The sequence below is a fragment of the Centroberyx affinis genome, unplaced genomic scaffold (assembly GCF_046629955.1).
Source record: "Centroberyx affinis isolate AG114_WGS23_722 - 3 ecotype Tasmania unplaced genomic scaffold, CSIRO-AGI_Caff_v1 ptg001031l_1, whole genome shotgun sequence".
NCBI lineage: Eukaryota > Metazoa > Chordata > Actinopteri > Beryciformes > Berycidae > Centroberyx > Centroberyx affinis.
This window is the reverse complement of record NW_027279590.1, coordinates 155,383-180,545: the sequence shown is the minus strand read 5'-3', so window position 1 is coordinate 180,545 and position 25,163 is coordinate 155,383. Positions and strand designations below refer to the sequence as shown.

Below are 25,163 nucleotides of genomic sequence, written 5' to 3'. Positions count from 1 at the left end.
CCCCCCCCCACACAGACACACACACACACACACACAGTATAATATAACACACAGAATTTACACACTCAAAGCCAACAGAATGTTAGAAAAACACTTACTTGAATATAATTTTGGAATCTGTTTAAACAACTGAATGCAAGTCATGTTGCAAATTAAATAGCAAAAACAGGTAGCCTAAACCTCTGAAGGCTAAACGAATCATAAAATAGTCTTATCTAACACCCTTTAATCTAGTGAGGATGGAAATGAAAGCGGAAGCCTATAAGCTTATCTTTTTTGAAAGATGATGATAACATATGTAGGATACTAGGCTATTAAAGACCAATTCAAATTCATATTCAAAACAGTTCTTTAAATACAAGAGTGAGATGAACATAAAAAACTATATGCTCTCATTGCGTAGCCTATATAATATTGCTATGCCTATTATCTTTTTTTGTTATTGCACTTATAGGAGAGAAAACTAAATAAACAATTGCAAAGGAATTACAAGGTGCAAACACATATTATTCTAGGCCTAAAAAATATTAAAGTGCAAAATGCCTCTGATTGCCTGCAATGCCCCAAAATCTACTGTATGGCCACACAGTAGCTGCATGGTATGAGTCAGTGGGCCCTACTGACAGATCAGGAGTGGAAAACAACATTTTGGGGTCTTTGTAAACCATGACTTTACATTACAAGGCCTTTGGACAATAATGCAGCACTTTACTGCTAAAGCACTATAGATAAACTGAGTACCATGTTGACACCTTCAGAACAAATGTTTAGGTTATTATAGGGGGAAGTTTGGGGCTTTGGTGTTGATATAAATGACAAAGCCCTTCGACTGCAGGGCAGTAAATGTAAAGTTAGTGACAGCATCATCGTGTATCAAGCTCTGGCTTAGGGGCCCCCCTGAGCTCTTGGGCCCCTGGGCCTGTGCCCGGTTGGCCCGTTCAGTAATCCATCCATGGCTGTGTAGCCTATGTCGGAGTTGAGAAAAAAATTCCACAAAAATGTCCTGATTGAAAAAATGTTCTGGATCAAACCAGGCTGCTAATAGTTTTGTCATTTGCAGTAGTTTTTCTGTTTATTGTATATTATTTTTTATTTATTTTATTTATTTATTTATTTATTTTTCAAATTGCAGATCAGTGTTAGTCTCAGTTACTTTTTGCTGGACAAAGTGTAGCAATGACTGACAAGATGTTATTATTATTTGACCAGTGTGATAAATTAATTATCAGCTGTAATTCACTAATCTGTTTAGAGGGAACATTGCTCCTGATTGCTGCACTTATGTTTAAATTAAGGCTTCCAAATGGATTTCTGGCATTATTTTTTACTTTGTCTTTGCCCTGACAAAAACTATTAGACCAAATCTAAACTCATCTGCGAGTGCCACACCTTGCCACACCCAAATGACGCCCAAACTCCGCCTGCCAGCCTCCGAACGGCAAATTATTCTCCCTCCACCCGCGTCAGGCGCCGAGTTTCGCCTTTTACCGAAGCTGTGACGAGCAGAATAATTTGAATGTTGGTGTATTGATACAGGGTTATGTGTACAGGAGAAGGTGAGAGGTGCTTCGCCCTAATCCTCTTAGTAGCATTATGCTGAGCCCGGTGGAAGCCCTGACATGCGGTGCGCCCTTGTAGCTCCCCAAAAACCGGAGTCAGCATCTCTGCGTCCATTACGCACAGCTGGAGGGACCGTCCGCAGCACCGGCCGGCCGAGCGAGCGGGCTGTGAGGTAAGACCCAGGACCCGCGATGCTGCCGCACACGCTTCGCTCTGGATTTGTGTGTGTGTGTGTGGTTTTTTTTTCTTTTTTGGATGGTGGAGGAACATAGATTAACGCTTTGCCGTTGACCTTGCGTGATAATCCGCGCCGTTCCTCACTGGCCTCAATTACTCCGCAATTAAAGCTAGACGTGCGTTTTTGTTTTTTGGTTTTTTTAGTCGTTTCGTTTTAGTGCGGAACCCTTAATGCATGCTGCAGGTAGGTTTTTTTTTTTTTTTTTTAAATTCACGTTTCACTAATCATCATTTAGGCTATAGTTGCGGTTGTCTGGAGTTGCGCATGTCATCACGTTCTTTCCGTGCGCGTGTTCACACTGAAAAGGCTTAATTGTAATCAGAATTCATTTCCGTGTTTGATTTCGATACAAGTCTGCTCGTTTTTTTTGTTTTTTTTTACCGGGGTTGACATCCATTATGTGTCTTAAACGGACTCGTGTTTTTGAGAAGCAGAAGCCTGTGTGATTATGTAGCCATAGTAACAGGTGGCTGTCTGTATCCCCATCACCCCCCCCCCCCCCCCCCTTTCCCCTCTCTACAGTAGCCTATGATCTGCCTCTGCAACTATGTGAGCAACAGTTACCTTCAAAATGCCCAGATCTCCACGATAATGTGACATTTATGGTCATTTTCAGTCCTGTCTATATATTTCCCTGTTGTCCCTCGCTCCACAGGTTGAGGCTGGGTCGGTCGCCTTCCATGCCAGCTGTAAAAGATGAAACACACTATGCATGCGTGTGTGTATCTCTTCTCTGTCAGCGGGGTTTTCTTGCCAAATAACGGTGCTGGAACTATCAAGGAATAGCGATGCATCTGACTTAATTTCCGTTGGGAGTCGAGAGCACGAAGGCCAACGAACATGCATTCGCCTCCGAGGAGGAGACTCAGGCGGAGCCGCGTCCTGTTCTTCCTCTCCGGCGTGCTGCTGTGTTTCGTCTACACGCTGACCCTGAAGGCCCGGCTGTCGCAGCCGCAGGCCGCCGCCCGGGCCGACGGCGGCGGCGGGGACGGCGCGGTGAAGGTCCACGTCCGGGAGGCGATGGCGCCGAACGAGACGGAGGCGGAGGAGGAGGAGGAGGAGGAGGGGGAGCTCGTCTTGCCCGAGAGCACCACCGCTCCTCTGGTGATAATCGTCAACAGGACAGATGTAGAGCAGTGCATCTACGTGGACCCTGAACCCAAACCCCTTCCGACCGAACCGCCGCCGCCCCCGCCGACGCCGACCGCCACCGCCGACCCGCCCACCACTTTCCGCACCCCCCACAGGAAGGGCGAGTACCCAGAGGACCTGTTCTCCGTGGAGCAGCGGCGGCAGGGCTTCGTGGTCCTGCACGTCATCGGCATGATCTACATGTTCGTGGCCCTGGCCATCGTGTGCGACGAGTTCTTCGTTCCGGCGCTGGGCGTCATCACCAACAAGCTGGAGATCTCCGACGACGTGGCCGGGGCCACCTTCATGGCGGCCGGAGGCTCGGCCCCCGAGCTCTTCACCTCCCTGATCGGCGTGTTCATCTCCCACAGCAACGTGGGCATCGGCACCATCGTGGGCTCGGCCGTCTTCAACATCCTGTTCGTGATCGGCATGTGCGCCATCTTCTCCCGGGAGATGCTGCACCTGACCTGGTGGCCGCTGTTCCGGGACGTCTCCTTCTACATCCTGGACCTCATCATGCTCATCGTCTTCTTCCTGGACAACATGATCATGTGGTGGGAGAGCGTCATGCTGGTGCTGGGCTACATCGTCTACGTGAGCTTCATGAAGTTCAACATCCAGATCGAACAGGCCGTCAAGACGCAGATCAACAAGCACATGAGCATCGTCAAGGTGTGGACCGCCGAGGAGCCGGAGAAGGTCAGTAGGTGGGACATGCGGAGACACGACTGGGGGGGAAAAAGACGGGTCAGTTCATCCTGGTCAGTTCATCTCAATAGCTTAACAGGAGAGGAAGCAACACACAGAAAAATCATCAGTGTTCATTTAACTCCTAACCCTAACCCTGGTCCACACCCGTCAGAGTTAATTTAATACTTTCAGTTTTGAACAGCCGACCCAGAGCCACATCGGTTCTATGAGTGGACAAACCCGTCTCCAATCAACACCTGGCAACTCCAAATCTCTGTCACTAAAATATCAACCCTTGTTAAAACAGGAAAGTGTGCTGTATGCATGACTTTTAGGCAGATTACAGCCACGATTTGGCAACAGGACTGATTTGCAAGATCAGGCCAAATCCACACTACACAGCAAATCTTCCAGTGTTAATGAGGACTGATTTTTCAGTGAGAATTATTTGAAGTTGCCAGTGGTTGACTGGAGAGTTGTTTGTCCACGCATAGATCTGATGTGGCTCTGGGTCGGCTGTTCAAAACTATCTAAAAGTGTTAAATTGACTCTGATGGATGTGGACTGATGGAAACACATGGCATGGTGTTGATTTTCATTCGGGTTTTGCTTTGCAGCCACCGGCAGTCAACACACCGGCCGTAATAAGATAAAACCAGCCAGTTGTCTCCATGAAGCACTTGTTACCTGGATCGACTTCTCTCTATATAAACTGTATTTTCTAGCCTTTCATCTCATCACAGTTTGGACCGTCACCTGCTCAGATGCAGTGAGGGAGGGACAGTGATGCGTCCGTCTGAGCGCCTGAGCAGGTGACGGCCTGCATTTGTGTGGAATCCTTTGATGCTGGTGAACAGAAGGGATCCCAGGTGTCAGAGACGCCGTAACGTCACTCGGTCTTTGTCAGAACCCTAAAATGCCAGTATGGAAATGTCCAATTTAGTTTTGCATAGAAAATACTGTAGATCCTCGGTGGAAAAAAAAGGGAGCGGTGCGTGTGACGGAGGGCTTGATTGCCTGCGGGCTGAGCACCACTCTGCACCTGATGGACAGCGGCGGTTGAGCGTATAATCACATGCAAAATTGTGATCTAGTATTCCAAGTATCGCCAAGACATTCTGCAATTAGCCTGAAGGACTTGTGCATAGAGCATGTGCTCCTTCAATCACAGCGCTGAGTGCGGGGAGGCATGGCTCCACATTAAAGCTCTTGTATTACAGGAATTCAACGTTTCCTTTATATATGATCAAAGATGTTGCATAAAGATATTGCATTTTTTTTTAAATCCACTCCTTTTGTCCAGGCAGTTTCAGACTAACTCCAGGAAACGCATCACAGCTGGACTCACTAAAGAATGACTGAAATCCGTCCAGTCAGCCCAGTTTGCAGCATTTGAATTGTAAAGCCTCCACTCAGCAGGTTTACCTCATTTTTAGCTGTTGCTGTCAGCCAATCAGGGTCCAGTATTGTGACGACTTACTCTTCACATTCATTCAGTTTAACTCATTCAATTCAACTTTCAACTAAGCTACATTTATCTGCAGAACATCATGAAGAACATTATTCTGATCCTGATTTGAAAGTAGATTTGAAAACTGAATGTGGCTCCTTTAAGCAGGCAGCCTGCATCAAGCGGCTGAGGATTATACTTGCAGATTAAGAACCATTTAAATCCATACCTGCATCTTGGCCTCCTCACCTGCCGTCTCTTTCACACGAACACCATGAGCTCTTGAGTCATTTGATTTCATTTCAGCCATTGACTCAACTGACAACGAGACCTCATGAGGTGTAAGGTAAAATGTAGACATGCTGGAATCCAAGGCTAAACATATTCCAGTAATTTAAACATTCATGCCAAGCAGGGCCGGCTCTTAACCGCTGGAGGCCCGAGGCAAAGTTTTCTGTGGAGGCCCCCTTCTAAGACAAATCCTACCCACCATCAAGCAATAACGAGTAAAAATAAAGTGTTTAAAGCGTTGTTTGTTTGTTACCTGTTATAAGATACAGCACATGAATATCAAAATAAAATGTAACAAATACAAAGGTGAATGTGGCTCTCTCCACTTGGATATGAACTTAAAACAAAGACTTTCAAGGGGGCCTCAGCCAATAAGATTCACCTTATTGCCATCACTGGCATGTAATGTATCCAGTAAGAATGGTAACAGATTGATTTATTTTTTGAAAGTAGAAAAATTACATTAAAGGATGCTATGATGCCAAGTGGTTTTTAGGACTGAACATGACATATATAGGGGAGAGCGGGGTAAGATGAGACAGAGTTTTACTCAAAATGTTATCTTGGCAAGGAAAAATGAGACAGAACCACAACAAATGTTTCCACCCATATTTCAGGATGTTGACTTTCAAATGAACTGGTAAGAATTCAGCTAAACGAAAGAAGAATGAAAATGCAACTTCTTAAAAAAAAGTGGTCCCATGGCTCACTTTGCCCCAGGGTGGGGGTAAGTTGATCCTAGCAAGTGGGTAAGTTTAGCCGCTTGGGGGCAAACTGAGCCACTGAATTATTCATGTTGGATGAAATACAAATAAACTATTTCTATTTCAAATGAGGTTGAAAACTGGAAAATTGGTCTACACACTAGTTCACTGCTAACCTTTTGCTAATTCATTCATGTGGTTTTAGTCCCATGTGGCTGGTTCCATCGCAGCCATGTTGAAATGGAAGTCTCTTCATAAATGCCTGGTCACATGACACATAGTGTTTATCATTGCTAGGATACAGGGGGTGGCTCAACTTACCCACTGGCTCATCTTACCCCACTCTCCCCTATGTATGACGGATAGCCTACAGTTAACAGTGAATACCAGCTGCAACTGTAGAGCAAGTAGAGGATCTGTGAACCAGCAAACCCATTCCAAAGTGCTGCATATCCATTTTGGCATCAAATGATCTATTACCTGACATTGATTGCTCAGTATTTCAGAGGAAATATGTATGAATGCATCGTCTAAAATGTTGGATTTTGTCAGCAAAGGTTGTATTATTTCACTAATATTCCAGGATAATTTTTAGTTTCACTGTACTCTGGAACAAAACTCTTCACATGTACTACACATACAAACTTACACATACATTGAATTGCTGAAGTAGTGCTAGCTTATTGATATACTCCTAACCTTCCAGGAGAGCGAGCCTCCTCCTGCACCTCCTGCTCCTGCACCTCCTGCTGCTGCTCCTCCTGCTGCTCCTGCTGATCCTCCTGCACCTGCTCCCAAATCTGAAGACAAACCGAAAGCAGAGCCCGAGCCGACGCAGAGCAGCCCGCAGCCACACAAACCGTCAGCTGAATCACACGAGGACAAGGAAAGACTAAGGGTACAAAAAAAAACTGCTTATGAGTTCGATCGGTGGTAGTTTGACATGCGATGCTGTGGTTTTACAAATATTTCTGAATTCCAAAGAATAAAAGAAATAATAGGTGATATGGATTAGGGGTTAGATTGATATATAGGTTTGATATTGGCCTTTTATTAAATATCGGATGTTTTCCAGTCAGTGTCGTCCACCTCTGATGTGGTGGAGGTTCCTCCTGACCACAGCTACAGAAAAACAATCTGGAAAACCTGACATGACATTTTTGCACATTTTATCAATTATGTCTGATCTAATGGGTTCCAGAGTTTCCCTTATCATCGAATAGGTGCGGTGGAGAGTTTTAGTGTCCAATGATGGTCTAGGACAGTGTTTCTCAACGTGGGGTCCGGGGACCACCAGGGGTCCTTGAGGGGGTTCCAGGGGGTCCCCACGCAAATTGATGAATTGTTAAACTTCAGCATTATTTCATTTACAACAAGTTCACACAGTTAGAGAATGTAGAAGAATGATTGTTTTGATCATAGTTTCTCTGTTATCTCTCTACCTACAATACAGATAGTCATGGAATTCTGGACAAAATCATATCTAACAATAAAAATATTCTCAGATTAGGGTCCGAGACACAAAATCTCCCGAGGCCCAAATGTGGACTAAATTAGGGTCCTTGATATGAAAAAGGTTGAGAATCACTGGTCTAGGTCTTGTTTCAGAAGCTTTTCCACCCACAAGAATACAATTCTGGGAGAAACACTGAATCCTTGTAGTTTTATTTGGCATAAAAAATAGTATAGCCAGTATCTGAACTTGGTGCTCCAGGATGCTGTCTCCTCTGACTCTGTGTTGGTGTGTGTGTGTGTGTGTGTGTGTGTGTGTGTGTGTGTGTGTGTAGGTGCGCCCGACGCTGCAGCGCGGCGGCAGTGCTGCGTCGCTCCACAACACCTCGCTGAGGAGCACCATCTTCCAGCTGATGATCCACACGCTGGACCCTCTGGGAGAAGGTACAGACCACCTCACCTGTCCTGGTTTTAAAGTCCCCCAGAGAAGCTTGGTGTGATAACTGTAGCTCGGTCCTCAAAGTTTACTCAGAGTAAGCGTCCCGTCCTTCGCCGTCTTGTCACTTTTAGTCGATGGAGTCTGATGGTACGATATAGTCTTCCTGTCCCAATCAAGTCAGAATGTAATAAACTTGTTGCTAGAATGCTGCAATGTGTCAAAAAATAAGTCAAATATTCAGGAGATAGAGACTTGTGTCCACTCCATTACAGGCGGAAACCGGAAGTCCTTCATCTGTCCCGGTTTTAAACGGCTTGATGGCTTGTGCAATTATGAGATCGAAACTGCAATCTGATTTCAGATCAGTGCTAAGCTCACAAGATATCAATCACTAATACAGCTGAGCAGGAGGCGTAATGTGGTGACAGCAATCTGGGTCAGAAATGAACGACAACTCGGGGCAAACGTGCCTGTGGAAGAAATAAAATGTATGTGAAATTAAAAAGGAGGGGGAAAAAATGACACAGATAATTAAGAGGACCTTTTTCATTTCATAGTGTTCTTTTTTTCACTGAAAATAGTGTAAATTGGTGTAAAACGTCCCCTGTGGGCCACCACAGGTGAGTTGTGAGAGGCGATGAGCGGGTGATTTTTTTCAGTGCATTCTGGGTGAGAAAAATGTTTTGATCAGAAAACAACCGAGTACACAGCCTACAGCAGTAGAAAATGTTTATGATTGTTAGTCTGTTTATGGTATATTATGATTTAAAATAAGAGAAATCATAGTTGAGAGGAGTTCAGTGTGATCGACTGGCAGGAGACCCAGGAACTACATCTCCCAGCATGCCTGGGGATTCTCCAGAAGGAGCTGGAGGAAGTTGCTGGGGAAAAGGAAGCCTGGGCAAGGAAACTGGTGGATGAATGAATAGAGAATATTTTAGTGGTAGAAACTGAGTGTTTATTTGCAATGCAATCTTTTTATTTCATAATTTATGAAATGGACCAAAATGCCCCTAAAAATCAGATCTAAAGGGCAAAAATGTCCTGTGGAAAAAAATGAATTTCTTACCCTGATAGCTTTGTATTAAGTGTCTAATCCGTCTGCTGAAAAAATTACGGAAGAAGAATATTAGAGCCACATGTGAACATTTTATTTGAGTTCTGACATGAATAAAAAGTCAGAATTCTGACTAAAGAATTCTGAGATTAATCTCAGATCTAAATGTTTCACATGTGGCCCTAATCCTCTCACCGTATCAAATTACAGCACATCACAGTGTGTACTGAGCGCTCGCTGCAGGAGTCAGTAAAGCTGCGGTGACTCAGTCGTCGTCCCGGCTGTCTGTCCTGTCCGTCCCCGTGAGCGTGGCGTGCCGTCCCGTCCCGTCCCTCGGCGACCTTCAGCCTGTCCTCGGCCGGGCCGGTCGTGTTCCTCGGCCTCGCGGCGCTCGGCCACGCTTGATCCTTAATCAGCTTTTCGATGCAGGCTAATAAAAGCTGGATAAGAGCCAGCCCGCTGCTACGCCAAGCTCTTTATCCCGATGGAACCGGTGTGGCTGTTAGACCGGGTCTGCCAGCGGCCTGCTGCAGCCGGCTGTGACTCACCGCTGTGCTGACCGCTCAGCGTCTTCGGCCTGAACCTGAAGACCTTTAGCTTCCTGAGAACTCAACCAGGCTTCTTATTCTGAAGCCGGCTCCTATTCACGTTTCCCAGTTTTCCTGTTCAAGCACACCGACACAGGTGTGGAGCAACAGCTTGTAGTCCTGCGTCTGAGTTTCAGTGTGTTTCTTTTTTTTATTTTTAAGATTATTTTTGCCTTTATTACATAGTTCAAAGTAGAAAGAGACAGGAGAGATTGCGACATGCAACAAAGACCTTGGGCCGGATTTGAACCCGAGACGTTGGGTTTACATGGTGCGCACCTCTGAGTCACCAGGACACTCCGGTTTTGGTTCTGAGCCAGACAGAATGTCTAGAACAGTGGTTCTCAACGTGAGGTCTGGGGACCACCAGGAGACCTTGAGGGGGTTCCAGGGGGTCCCCAGCAAATTGATGAAGTGTTAAACTTTAGCATTATTTCATTTACAAGTTAACACAATTAGATGATGTAGAAGAATTATTATTTTGATCATAGTTTCTCTGTTATCTCTCTATCTACAATACAGATAGTCATGGAATTCTGGACAAAATCATATCTAACAATGAAAATATTCTCAGATTTGGGTCCGAGATACAAAATCTCATCAAACGGGGGTCTGTGGCTCTAATGTAGGACTAAATTAGGGGTCCTTGATATGAAAAAGGTTGAGAATCACTGGTCTAGAATGACGGGAAAGACAGGAGAGATGATATCATGAGCACATGGTGTGTCTTAGTCTGTTGATTCACTGTGTCTTCAAGAGTTTAATCAATTTTTATTACAGTTTTCATTCTCCTCATCAATATGATTCATCAAAACCCCAATTAGAATTGGAGAATTGCACCACAGTCCCCCACTACCTTCTCTGTTTATGTTTTTTTTTAAATTTGATTTTGCATATTACTTTTTAGCTCTTTCTTGATCTTGAGCATTAAAGGAAAGGAAAAATCCACCCTACAACACTTTAACACTGTTACAAAACAGTAATTGGTGATGTTCTTTGCATTCCTGGGTCCATTTAGTAGTTTGTTGTATTTTTCTTCCTCATGGATAACTGGCCAATCGTAGACGAGGTGACATCACCTCCAGATATCTCCAGCAGCTACAATGGAGTTTGATATGAGAAAATGTTTCAGGATGTAAAACATCAGCGGTAAACATCAGGTTTTGGTGTCAGTCCCTCAGAATCAAAGAGCGAGGGCGTCTTTCTAGAGCCGCCATTTTGCACCGAGAGACGTTGAAAACAATCACTGACAAAACATTCCTTGCTGTGGTTTCCGTCCTAGAGCCAGCCTTTAGAGGGGCGCTAAAAACCCCCGGGCCGAGGAGAGGCCGACGAGGTAAGAGGGGCAACCAAACGTCTCCTCGCTCTCCTGTTGTCTTGTGGTGTGTCTCGCCCTTCGTTCACTGACATCGGCCTAAAAACATCCTCATAGCCACAGAGGTCATGGTGCGTTCACGTGCTGCTGGGAAGCTCCGACACGCGGGTCTTCCGAGACAGCTGCTGAACCGCGTCGCATTCACTTGCTATTGTGTTGGAAAATCAAACCTGGAAGACAAATGATAAACAAACATTGACATCCTGCAGCTTAACAAGCTAATTTAACAAACTTCATTCATTCATTCATTTATGACAGTCTGGTTAACTACAAACATGTAATAAAAGTACATGTGTAAGAATTTTCTTGCTGTTGACTGACACTAGATTGATACTAGATTTTTCTGCCAAGTTGGGAAGGTTAAAGCTTGTCATTGTGTCATAAAATAACTCAGAATCTCGGGTAGCAAAATTTCCCCCGACTTTCCAACTTCATCATCCGAAATTTGAAATTTGTTTTTCTGTTTTTCCGAAATATCCGATAGCACGTGAATGCAGGGTCACGTTTGGAGGAGACCGATAACATTTGTAGTAACTCTGCTGTGTGTGTCTCCGCCAATCAGAGACTTCCTTTAACGGTGATGTCAGAGGGGAGGGGTCAGTGCAGAGGAAAGGTAAGGTGACTGCGCCGCCTGTGTTGTGTTGTGTTGTGTCCACGTCTCTCCGGATGCTGCTGTGCACAGTGGGGTCTGCTTGTGTCCCGACATTATTTCTGAATTGAATCGGTGGCTGTGTGTTTGTGTGTTTGCCGTTGTGTTGTCTTTATGAAGTCGTGAGTCTTGTGGTTGCGCTCAACACTCGCTGTCGGCTTGGCTGCACAACATTCCTCGTTCAGAAGTGAAGAGATCTGTCTTACCTGTGGTCTTATGTGAGAACTGTGTGAGCTCCTTCTCTTGATTGCAGCCAGGAATAAAATAAAGCCACTGAACCCCCCAGTCACAGGGAAATTACAGAGCAAGTCACAGCACCGCCAGTCTGAAGGTGAGTGGTCTGCAGACATTGTAAGAAATAAAATGAATACTGTGTCTTTTTAAATGAATAGCATACTCTGTCCTTTGTTTCCTTTGTCCTGCAGAGTAGAGTGTTTTTTACGTGTGCATGTCCACTATATATGGTTATGAGTGGTTTTGAGTGTTCTTATAGGTGGACAATAGTTTATGCTAGCCATACGCGTTTCCACATTAGGTTAAGTTGGTTGGCTTTGTCTCAAGAAATCTGAGCCTGTGGGTTTGGCTCTGTGTCAAGATTTATGATTTTTTGTTTACTCTAATCCAGTGGTTCTCAACGTGGGGTCCGGGGACCACCAGGGGTCCTTGAGGAGGTTCCAGGGGGTCCCCAGAAAATGGATGAATTGTTAAACTTCACCATTATTTATTTGTGTCTTCAAGAGTTTAATCAATTTTTATTACAGTTTTCATTCTCCTCATCAATATGATTCATCAAAACCCCAATTAGAATTGGAGAATTGCACCACAGTCCCCCACTACCTTCTCTGTTTATGTTTTTTTTTTAATTTGATTTTGCATATTACTTTTTAGCTCTTTCTTGATCTTGAGCATTAAAGGGAAGGAAAAATCCACCCTAAAACACTTTAACACTGTTACAAAACAGTAATTGGTGATGTTCTTTGCATTCCTGGGTCCATTTAGTAGTTTGTTGTATTTTTCTTCCTCATGGATAACTGGCCAATCGTAGACGAGGTGACGTCACCTCCAGATGTTTCCAGCAGCTTCTACATTTATAGAATGTAGAAGAATGACTGTTTTATCTCTCTACCTACAATACAGATAGTCTTGGAATTCTGGACAAAATCATATCTAACAATAAAAATAGTCTCAGATTTGGGTCCGAGAGACCAAATCTCATCAAATGGGGGTCCGTGGCCCTAATGTGTAGTGAATTTGCGGTCCTTGGTATGAAAAAGGTTGAGAATCACTGCTCTAATCTATATAGGCGAATCCTCTCCACTCCTTTCTTTGTCACTTCTCTGTTACCCGTTTGGCACACTGAACTGAACCATGCTGATCCATTTCAAACAGCGAGTGCTGCTGTCTGTCATCCAGTTGGTATTCCCTCTGTTGCGGTTCTTGTTAACTGGGTTTGTTTGCCCCAAAGCAGGAAAACACTTTATTGGTACGTCTAAGAAAATATATATAATTCCGAAGGCAATAGAACATAAATGAAGAGACGGCGGTGTGTCTTCTATTATGTTCTGTTGCCTTCTGAGTAACATTCAGACTTTTCAATACACTACATCTCTTTATTTTTGCCCAGTTTCAGTCGAAGGCCTTGATCTGCGTCCACTTCTCCTGCTGAACGCTTGTCCAGTCGATCATCGCTTGTTAGTCTGATGGTTGGGGATTGAAGGAGGTTGTTCTGCACAATCAGTGGAGCCTTTTCAGTCAGTGTGTGTGTGTGTGCGTCACAGCGCAGAGTAATGAGGTGCTTCAGAGTCGGGGCTGATTATTATTGTGTGTTGCAGAGCGTAGTGGGGCCACAGGGAGCCTGGAGTGGCCTCTACAAGCCCGACTCAATCAGCCCAAGGATTAACATGCAGATGGGACCCTGTGTGTGTGTGTGTGCATGAGTGAGACACAAATGAATCCCTTTTCCTCTATTAGCAGTGCATGTTTATCTCCAAACACTCCATAACACTGGCTCTTAATACTGGCCAACATGGCATAATAATATTCGGCAGAATTTAAAATTAAATTTAAGAGACCAATGCTAAAAACACAGTGAGAGGATTTCAAAACATTCTTGTGAGAAATGAAAGTTTTTTCCCCTCAGCTCCACACTGGTGGATTTCCTAACTCTTTCCTCATTGGTGGAAATGTGTCTGGTTTTAACTCAACGTGTTTCTGAGCTGGTACCTGATGGGTTTGTCTGTCTGTTCTTACATCTGTGATCCTCACCACTGCAGATTGCATTTGCATTTACCTTTTAGGCATTTAGCTGATTATCCAGAGCGACTTACAATGACTTGCAATGAGGTCAACAGTAGAATAAGCCTCAATTACTAGATCACCCAAATTAAAGGCAGCCAGTAGTAAGGAGGTAAAGGGTCAGAGCGATATCGCCCTGACAACAGAAACAATAAGATCTGAGGAGGGAGAATGACTGAAATCAACCCCTGTGTGTGCTGTGGGCGGCTCTTTGCTCCGCTCCCTTTGTGGATATAATAATAATGATTAGGGCTGCAACTAACGATTATTTTCATTGTCGATTAATCTGTCAATTATTGTCTCGATTAATCGATTAGTTGATTGGTCTATAAAATGTCAGAAAATGGTGAAAAATGTCGATCAGTGTTTCCCAAAGCCCAAGATGACGTCCTCAAATGTCTTGTTTTGTCCACAACCCAAAGATATTCAGTTTACTGTCATAGAGGAGGAAAGAAACCAGAAAATATTCACATTTAAGAAGCTGGAATCAGAGAATTTTGACTTATTTTTCTTAGAAAATTACTCAAACCGATTAATCGATTATCAAAATAGTTGGCGATTAATTTAATAGTTGACAACTAATCGATTAATCGATTAATCGTTGCAGTTCTAATAACGATAACGCTTACTAGTGTTTCACAACCAAGAAAAATAAAAGAACAAATGATGAATACAACAGAACGAGGTAAAACAGTAGAAAATAGTCCCATGAGGATAAAACAAATGGAATGAATAAATAACAGACAAGACAACAAGGATAAGATGGAAAAAAGACAAAGATTACAGGAAGGCCTTACAATATGAGTAAGTTTTGAGAAGTGATTTAAAAGTTGATAACTGACTTCAGCCTGGACACAGAGGAGTCTGAAGGTCCTGCTTGGGAGATATACACTGCAAATAATGACAAGCAGTGATTTTAACTTTTTTCCAGACCTATCAAGCTTATTTTTTAGTCAAATTATCTCACAACTGGTTTCAATAAAAATGAAAGAAACTTTCTCCAAGACAATTTCACTTTTACCAAGAAAATGTCAGTTTACATTCTCCTGAAAAAAGTCACATTTGTTGAAACCGGTAAAATTATCTTCCAGTGCAGTGAGATAATTTCACACAAAAAAATCCACAAGATAAAAGACTTAAAAAGTAAACTAGTGCAGTTCAAATCAAGTGAAATAGAATAAAAGATAAAAGAAAAAGACAGTGCAAGAGGATTAGAAAAGTGAAAAGTGCATTAAAATCACATTTAAAAGAAGATAAAAAAGATATAAATAAATAAATATTACAGTGCAGATGAGTGTTGCCCTAGATTTCTTAAAAAGAAATCATTTTAAGCCCTGATTTAAAAGATTGTAAAGTGGAGGCAGACCTCAGATTTTCTGGACGTTTGTTCCAGGCATGAGGAGCATAAAAACGAAAAGCTGCTTCTCCATGCTTTGTTCTGACCCTGGGAACAGTAAGCAGACCAGGACCTGAAGACCTGAGGGGTCTGAAGGGTTCATAACATTGAAGATCAGAAATGTATTTTGGTCCTAAACCATTAAGTGCTTTATAAACATGCAACAGAATTTTAAACTCAATTCTTTGGCACACAGGAAGCCAATGCAGTGATCTCAGCACTGATGTGGTCCATGTTCTTAGTCCTGGTCCGAACCCTGGCAGCAGCAGCTGGATGAGCTGCAGCTGTCTAATAGCTTTTTTAGAGAGACCTGTAAAGACACTGTTACAGTAGTCAAGCCTACTAAAAATAAATGCATGAACAAGTTTTTCAAGGTCCTGCTTGGACATAAATTCTTTAATTCTTGCAATATTTTTAAGGTGATAGTAGGCAGATTTTGTAATTGTCTTGATGTGGCTGTTGAAGTTTAGGTCAGAGTCCATAACTACACCAAGATTTCTGACTTGGTTTTTGGTCTCCAGTGAGAGGGATTCAAGGTGAGCAGTGACTTTAAGTCTCTCCTCTTTGGCATCAAAAACAATTATTTCAGTTTTATCTTTATTTAGTTGCAAAAAATTGTGGCACATCCAGTCATTGATTTATTCAATGCACTTATTTTAGTTTTGGTTGAAATTTTAACACAGTCGCTCTCACTCTTTATGTTAAAGCAGGTAAACAGGGCAGTGCAGCTGTCAAGCCGAGATGAAACAAAAGCATGAATCATCCTCTCTGTATCGCTGAAATTTAAGACGCATCAAATTTTTGCAATGTGCCTGAGATGGGAAAAAAAAACATGACCAAACAAGTTTTTTAGCCTTCAAATTTAAAGGTCCCATATCATGTAAAACAGGACTTCCCTTGCCTCTTTGATTATAAAGGAGTTGGATGGTCTATCTAAACATGGTGAAAGTATCAAAACGCACGGTCGCCAACTAAATCCACACAATCCATATTAGTGCAGCGAGCCTCTAAACGAGCCGTTTGGACTTCCGTAACTTTGTGGCGTCACAAAGGTTCGCTCATTATCATTTTTGTAAGAAATAATAAACTAACAAAGTGTTTTTTTCAAAGCGGTTGAGCGGTTGTCATTGTTTATTACTGGAGAGTTTTCCCTACCTGTAGCTGCCGGGCCGCGGCGTCTCACGTTTCACTCTTGAAACGGTTAGCCAATCAGAACAGAGGGGTCGTTAATATTAATGAGCTTTAAAGACACAGCGACAGAAACAGCCTGTTCTTGGTAAGGCTCAGAGAGATGCTGGAAAATGAACGTGTAAAAATGGATTGAGAGTGTTTTTGGTACATGACACCACACACACAGCTTTGAATGAACCTCAAGACAGAAAATAAAATACTGGAAAGTGTAGAATATGGGACCTTTAAGGCTCAGGTAAAGTTGGACTGCATATATCTAGTGGGCTGTGTGTGTGTGTTGGGTCAAGATGAATTCCTGTCTCTCTTCCTTCTTTATTTAGAAAGCGACCGAAAGACAGAACCGAAGGCTGACCAGGCGAACTCTGCCGGGGCAGCAGGGGGCGCTGCAGCGGAGCCGTCCACCTCACAGCCTGCCAAGACCGAGGACACGACCGACAAGACTGAGAAGAGTGAGAAGAGTGAGAAGAATGAGAAGAGTGAGGACCAACCGGATGAAGCCAAGGTACACACAGATGGGCAACTAAATATTCCTCCTGACTAGAATAAATTTATTGTAAATTGATGTTGCATTTAAGCCTAAGCCCTTAAAGGAGAAATCCACCCTAAAACACTTTTAACACATTGCATTTCTGGGTCCATTTTGTTGTTTGGTGTATTTTACTTCTCGGTGGATAACTGGCCAACCGTAGGCGAGGTGACGTCACCTCCAGATATTTCCAGCAGCTACAATGGAGTTTCACCCCCTTTACACCTTGCATTATAATGCGTTTTGGGTGATCGGATTGCAATCGGATAGTGCTTGACCACATGAAAGTACAGGTGTAAATGCACAATCTGGATACGAGACGCATGTTAATGCAAGGTGTAAGGGGGGCCTTTGATATGAGAAAATCATCATCATCATTTCAGGATGTAAAACATCAGGTTTTGGTGTCAAAGAGCGAGGGCTTCTTTCTAGAGCCGCCATTTTGCACCAAGAGACGTTCAACAATCATACAGGGAGAAATCCATCGTAGAAGAGGAGAGAGACCAACTTCTCCTCCCACACAGGAGTAGGAGATAGACCAGAATGCAATGCAGCAGTAAGACAGGTTGGGTTTTGAGTAAGGGGTGTGATGCTCACTTTTTCTCGAGTGAATAAGCTCTCACAGTGCGTCCCAGAGCTTCTAAAATCACTCCTCCTTTCCTCTGTGACCCGGACATTGATGCCGGTGTCTCCATGTTGCGTGCTGAGCCAGCAGTGGAGGAGACAAGAGAATGTCGTCATGGATTTAAGCCAGAGATGCACTCGAGTACCACAGCCCTGACATTAACAGCTTTGTTATGACAAATGTGCTGCCGTCTCTTTCTCTCATCCCCGCTCTCTCCTGCAGGAGGCGCCGGACGAGGCGGGCGGATCGGACGGCTCGGACGGCAGCGACGAGGACGAGAGCGGCGGCGAGGAAAGCAGCGAATCCAGCGAGAGCGACGGTGGTGATGATGGTGCGGACGGTGATGAAAATAAGGGGGAAGAGGAAAAGGAAGAGGAGGAAGAGGAGAACGAGGAGCCGTTGTCTTTGGAATGGCCGGAGACCAGGCGGAAGCAGGCCACCTACCTGGTGCTGCTGCCCATCGTGTTTCCCCTGTGGCTCACTGTGCCTGACGTCCGCAACCCGGTGAGTAACAGCTCCTCCTCTAGATACCACAGCAGCCGGAGCCGACGCCATGTTGGAAGACCGCCAGCAGGCTGGTGGAAGGCCAGGGCCAGTTGCATAAAGCTAGTTTAAGACTAGTCTAAGCCTTAAACTGGTCTTTCGCAGGTTGGACTAGGCTAATTAAGACTGTCTGTTACTTAAATATTACAGCTGACTTACTTTGAGGTAGGAAAATTAGCCACCTTCCCCCCGGCTAATCTTGAGTTAAGAACTTTGTTGTTATGGCAACGAGTCGGCCTAACTGTCAGAGTGGGAAGTTTAAATACTGAAGCTGTTTCATACAAGATGGCAAATATTTGGTTTTTGTAAAGAGCCTGAAGTAGTAGGAATGGTTAAATATAAATGTCTATAGCAAGTTTGACTTAAGGTCACATTTAAGTGGCCCCAGCACCTCGTCCTTATAGAGGCCCGCTGATGAACCTGCATGAACCCCAAAATATATGAGAAACCTGACTCATTTAGAGTCAATACTCTAGCGCAAATTCCAGTAATAGACCGGGAAATCCACCTGGATCCAATTGGTTCCACCTGATTTTTCCAGTTCAAAATTCAACTGGTTTGTAATGGGTATGGAACTGGTATATTCCAGCTGGTTTTTAGGGAAATCATAACATGTCTACTGGTGTTTACTGGTGTTATGTCAACTGGTGTGGTTACTGGTCTTTGGTAGTTTTAACCAGTAGAAGCCATTAGCATGTTAAACTGTAGATCTACTGGTAGTGTCACGGGGAGGTGTGGTGAGGACCCAAACGCAGGACAGCGATGCAGGTGGTGATCAAAAATCCCCAGACTGGGAGTTTAATTGAACAAATAGCAGGTGACACAGGAAATCCAAAAATAAGAGCTCTTCACAAATTGACACAAACACAATACAGAACAGAATACAGAACAATGAACCGACAAAGACTGACTGGGGAAACAAGACTAATATACACATGGGGTGATTACAAATGAGGTACAGGTGTGTGGGAGCAGGAGCTGGGGGAGAGAGGGAGCCACACCCACACTACACACTGACAGACAAACCAGGAGGCGGAGACACAAGGGAGGCAGGGAACACAGAAACACACAGGCAGGTCATGGCCGAACCATGACAGGTAGAGTCAACTGACGACAGTTGATTCCAAGTGAATCCCATAACAACCATTAGCACGTTAAACCAGTAGATCTACTGGGAGTGAAATGGTTTCTGTCTTGTGATCTGACTGGTACCAGTCCAGCTGAAACTGGACCAGTAAAATTACAAATCTCCAGCTGAATCCAGTCGAATCCATTAGAAACTAGAAGGGCACTAGAAGGGTGCAGACCTCCGCCAAGGCCAATAGTCCAGTCTTCTATGATATGCAAATGTGCAAGCGCAACCAATATACGGATCCGCTCCAAAATTTTATGGGTTCTTCCGTGGCCCATGCTACACCCTTCCATGAAGTTTCATGAAAATGGGGCCAGTAGTTTTTCCGTAATCCTGCTGACAGACAAACAAACAAACAAACAAACGGCACCGAATACATAACCTCCTTGGCGGAGGTAACCAGTAGACTTGCTCTAGTGGAATCAACTAGAACTTCCCTCAGGGTATAAGCAATTTTATAACATGCATTTCAGTTGCCTTTCACTTTCTTAAAAAAAAAAAAAGCAAGTGTTCTGATTAGAGTTTAGAAAAAATAGCAGTTGTAGTCAAAGATTAGGAAACTAATGTTAAACTCATGCTTATGTCTTAGACCTGGTTAACAATCTTGCTAGCTAGCTAGGTAAGCAAATCTGCTTTTCTTTTGTGTTGTTAAGCAATGAAAGCATGTTGTGTAGGCTAGCAATCATTTTATTTTTCTATAGTTGAGTAAGATTTCTTCTTGACTCTTACAGTACATAGCAGCCTTATATTTGAAAAGCTATTGATTGAGGCTAGCCATAGTCCTCTTCTTTTTTTCTGATAATTATTTTGCTTTTTCTCCTTGATCATTGGAAGTCTATCAACGATTTCTCTCCTGTTTATCCTGCTTTATTGGAACAGCCAACACACAACAAAATTCACTTAGTTGTGATTGTGTGTTGGTCTCCCAATATGGCCTCCAGAGCTTCTACAGTGCTTCTGCAACCCTGTTATTCACAAATTTACAGTTTAATGCCATTTTTATTTTTCTGATAATTGTTACCAGCAGGCCAGGGGCCAGATGTCTAAAACTGTGTGTAGATTCAAGATTAAAATATGTCTATGTGTAAAATTGGAAATACAGATAGGCTACTGCTATTTTTGTCAGATTTATAAAACCTTGCTTATCTTCACGCACTTAACCTGGTTTGCACATAAATGCCAGTCATCACCATGAGCCAGAGAATCAGCTCGGTCTCTAGAAAGTCGTTCTCGTCTTGCATTGACATCATTCTCTACAGCCCAAAGTAGCCGTTGTATCGTTAAATGCAGCCATTACATACCGCTATAGGCCTGTATGATGAGCCACAGCAGGGTATTGATTGGTAACGTTTAGGTCTAATCTATCATCTTATATGTTCGTTAGACTTATTCCACAACACTGTATGATTTGGGGGATAATATGTAAACTCATTTACTCTTGCTAGAATAAAAATTCAGCTTGCAGAAAAACATATTAATCACATGCGTACAAATGTTATCATCATGAATCTCTAATGAGACCTAATTGGCTTCTAGTTTAACATGGTGTACTAAAAAGATTAAAGCTCCAAGTAAAATATTCCAGTTCCCTCTTTGACATTATCCTTCTCTTTTTTTATATCTTTTTGTGTGGAAAGTGCCGTATGCGTACCTTTTGTGCCTATGCATCGTTTAGACACCTGGCCCCAGGTTTATGCAGCAGATTGACATTATGACTAAATATTCACATGATAAGTCATCCTGTGGCAGTTTCTCTGTAAGAAAAATCCATTCAGAATGTTGTGCAGCTGATGTTGGCTTCCTTTGCATTTTCCAGGCGTCCACCAGGTACTTTGTTATGACGTTTATCGGCTCCATCCTGTGGATTGGGGTGTTCTCCTATCTGATGGTGTGGTGGGCTCACCAGGTCGGTTGGTATTTCACTGAGGCGATATTCACTGTTTACATCTATTGTGAAACTGGTTTTACATAGCCTGATATTTACACTGAACGTCTATCTGGTTCCACTCCATCATTCAGCCTGAGATTTCCTCCTCGTTAGCTGTTTTCTGTGTGGGGGGGTCGATTTTCCCCGAACCAATGACTACTGACTGATATATCTGAACCAATCACTAGTGACCAACGTATCTGAACCGATCACTAGTGACCGAGTCGTATCTGAACCGATCACTAGTGACCGACGTATCTGAATCGATCACTAGTGACCGAGTCGTATCTGAACCGATCGCTAGTGACGACGTATCTGAACCGATCGCTAGTGACCGAGTCGTATCTGAACCGATCACTAGTGACCGACGTATCTGAATCGATCACTAGTGACCGACGTATCTGAATCGATCACTAGTGACCGAGTCGTGTCTGAACCGATTGCTAGTGACCGAGTCGTATCTGAACCGATCGCTAGTGACGACGTATCTGAACCGATCACTAGTGACGACGTATCTGAACCGATCACTAGTGACCGAGTCGTATCTGCACCGATCACAAGTGACCGAGTCGTATCTGAACCGATCACTAGTGACCAACGTATCTGAACGATCACTAGTGACCGACGTATCTGAACCGATCACTAGTGACGAGTCGTATCTGCACGATCACTAGTGACCGAGTCGTATCTGAACCGATCACTAGTGACCAACGTATCTGAACGTTCACTAGTGACGGAGTCGTATCTGAACCGATCACTAGTGACCGACGTATCTGAACCGATCACTAGTGACCGAGTCGTATCTGAACCGATCACTAGTGACTGATGTATCTGAACCGATCACTAGTGACTGCCGTATCTGAATCGATCACTAGTGACCGAGTCGTATCTGAACTGATCACTTGTGACCGAGTCGTATCTGAACCGATCACTAGTGACCGACGTATCTGTCCGCTGCTTGAAATGCCAATGAAAACCCGTTGCACGAACGGTTCAAACTTTAGTCCCGCCCACAAAGGCTCTGATTGGCTCGATTGTTTCTCCAAGCGAGAACAAGCCGTTGACGAGGGAAACGCCAGACTCTCTGAATCGCTAGACAAAAACTGAAAAGTGATTCATGAGTCTGGAACCAGGCTAGGTTTTACGTAGAGATTGACGATTCCAACTCTGACTCCTTGTAATGGAATTGATGGAATTGATTCTAAATCAATTCCGATTCCAAATGGAAATCAACAAAAAAATGTGTATGCCGGTTGCCATTCAACCGATGAGCCTTTAAAGCTGTTGGAGAAATTAGTTGAAAAGTTTGAAACCAAGATCCATATATATATATTTTTTAATATATATACACACACTCATATACATATACATACATATATACATATATACACAAACTCATATATACGTATACATACATAGCTACAAATGTACTTCCCCATACCTACCACACCTGGTCTTGGCTGTAGAAGTCCTCTCTCTCGTTACATCCATTCACCACAAGCATCCAGCAGTCAGCCAGTAAACTTCCTCTCCGACCCACTCACCTGCATCCACACACCACTCACTCACCTGCTCTCCCTCCCCCCGGCAGGTGGGTGAGACAATGGGCATCTCGGAGGAGATCATGGGCCTGACCATCCTGGCGGCCGGCACCTCCATCCCCGACCTCATCACCAGCGTGATCGTGGCCCGGAAAGGCCTGGGGGACATGGCCGTGTCCAGCTCCGTGGGCAGCAACATCTTCGACATCACCGTAGGGTGAGTGACGGCATTCGGCTTAGAAATAACATTCAGATGGATTCCCTGTGTGCTATAAATGTGTTCTACACCAGTGATTCTCAACCTTTTTCATATCATGGACCGCTAATCTAGTCCACATTAGGGCCACGGACTCCCACTTGGTGAGATTTTGTCTCTTGGACCCAAATCTGAGAATACTTTTATTGTCAGATATGATTTTGTCCAGAATTCCATGACTATCTGTATTGTAGGTAGAGATAACAGAGAAACTATGACCAAAATAGTCATTCTTCTACATTCTCTAATTGTGTTAACTTACTGTAAATGAAATAATGCTGAAGTTTAACAATTCATCAGTTTGCTGGGGACCCCCTGGAACCCCCTCAAGGACCCCTGGACCCCACGTTGAGAACCACTGTTCTACACTAAAAAACGACTGGAATTTAATCTTGTTTAAAGTCCTAAAGCATAACTACGGCCATTTTCAACCCGGACCCTATTTTCCCATCCTTGATTCCATTCAAAATCTCATCAACTGCTTCACTATAGTGGTGTGTATTTAATTTTCAGTTTATCCATGACAACTGACAACTTTCACTATTTATGTTGCACAACTTTACAAAGCGCCGCATGTAGAGAGGCAGCGTGAACAAGGAAGAGCTAAACGCATAAGGCAGCACCAAAACTGTACAAAAAGACATGACTTTAGATCTTTTTACTGACGTCTCAATACAGAGTATCAATATCTTGAAAAAGTCATGCTTTGGGTGCAAGCAAGCAACGACAAGCTTGATAGTAAATTACTTGGCAAATAAACTTGGCAAGATTTTGGTCATAATGGATCAGTATGATGGAGAATGATGGGAGAATAGCGTTGATCCAGATCCAGGTTGAGAATAGCTGGAGTTTGGCGATTTTGGACCTCTATATAATGAGTCTTCTTCCATCCCTGTAGTACTTGGACCCACAGACAATATTGGCTCCGGGGTCAGCTGTCTGTACTGTTTACAATCTGAACTGACCGTCTAAAACTAGATCACTCCGCCAGCCACCTTTCACCCCACAGCGGTCTGTGCTGCGGCCAGATGCATAAAGATAGACCTAGTCTTAGACTTAAATGTGACCTTAAGTCAGACTTGCTATAGACACTTATATTTACCTGTTCCTGCTACTTCTTGATTGTTGTAGATCTCTAATGAGTTGTTTCTGTCTCTAAAGACTCTCTCTCTTCTTCAGGTTCTTTCCAAAAACCAAAGATTTGCCGTCCTTTATGAAACAGCTAGCCTACAGTATTTAATCTTCCCGCTCTGACAGTTAGGCCGACTCGTTGCCATAACAACAAAATTCTTAACTCAAGATTAGCCAGGGGGAAGGTGGCTATCTTTCCTACCTCAAAATAAGTCAGTCGTCATATTTAAGTAGCAGACAGTCTTAATTAGCCTAGTCCAACCTGAGGGATGGAAGAGACAGATTATATATAGGTCCAAAATCGCTGTATGTGAGCTCTGAACTGGTCTCCCCTCTGGTTTCAGGCTGCCGGTCCCGTGGCTCCTCTTCACGCTGCTCCACGCCGGCGAGCCGATCACCGTCAGCTCCAACGGCCTGTTCTGCGCCATCGTGCTGCTCTTCCTCATGCTCCTCTTCGTCATCATTTCCATCGCCGTGTGCCGCTGGAAGATGAGCCGCATGCTGGGCCTCACCATGTTCGCTCTGTACTTTGTGTTCCTGGTGCTCAGCGTCCTGCTGGAGGATCGCATCCTCACCTGCCCCATTTCTATCTGAGCGGGAGCTGAACGGCCCGGAGGCGGAGAGAGAGAGAGAGAGAGGGAGGGAGAGAGAGGAAGAGAGAGAGCGCACAGCGGCGCCGCACAGGACTTAGCGCGTCCAGAACGGATCGATACATAGAAAATGTTAGACAGTAGAACCGAGCCCGAGGTCAAGAGGCCGAGCTGTCGCATGGTAAATAGGCAAATATGATTAAAGGAGCAGCGATGTAAAAGGAAAAATCCACCTGCAGATCCTCTTACACTGTTAGATAGCATCAATACATTAAGTTATTTTGCGATTTAGTGTTGTAAGTTACTCTTTTGGTTAACCCACTTTCCCACAACCTGCCGTGTCTAATTCTGCTGCAGTAGAAAGTGATTTCCTACGTTTCCCAG

General features: G+C 43.9%; 1 protein-coding gene across 1 annotated transcript; it reads left to right on the top strand.

The window, feature by feature from the left end:
* Nucleotides 1-2,638: 2,638 nt before the first annotated feature.
* Nucleotides 2,639-24,783, top strand: LOC139647018 (sodium/potassium/calcium exchanger 1-like). Its single transcript, XM_071522825.1, has 13 exons — nucleotides 2,639-3,631; nucleotides 6,774-6,965; nucleotides 7,855-7,963; nucleotides 10,885-10,938; nucleotides 11,540-11,590; nucleotides 11,880-11,957; nucleotides 12,764-12,766; nucleotides 16,847-17,010; nucleotides 17,882-17,981; nucleotides 18,021-18,163; nucleotides 21,151-21,240; nucleotides 22,853-23,019; nucleotides 24,534-24,783. The coding sequence occupies exons 1-13, from the start codon at nucleotides 2,639-2,641 to the stop codon at nucleotides 24,781-24,783; spliced, it is 2,394 nt and encodes a 797-aa protein (XP_071378926.1).
* Nucleotides 24,784-25,163: the final 380 nt, after the last annotated feature.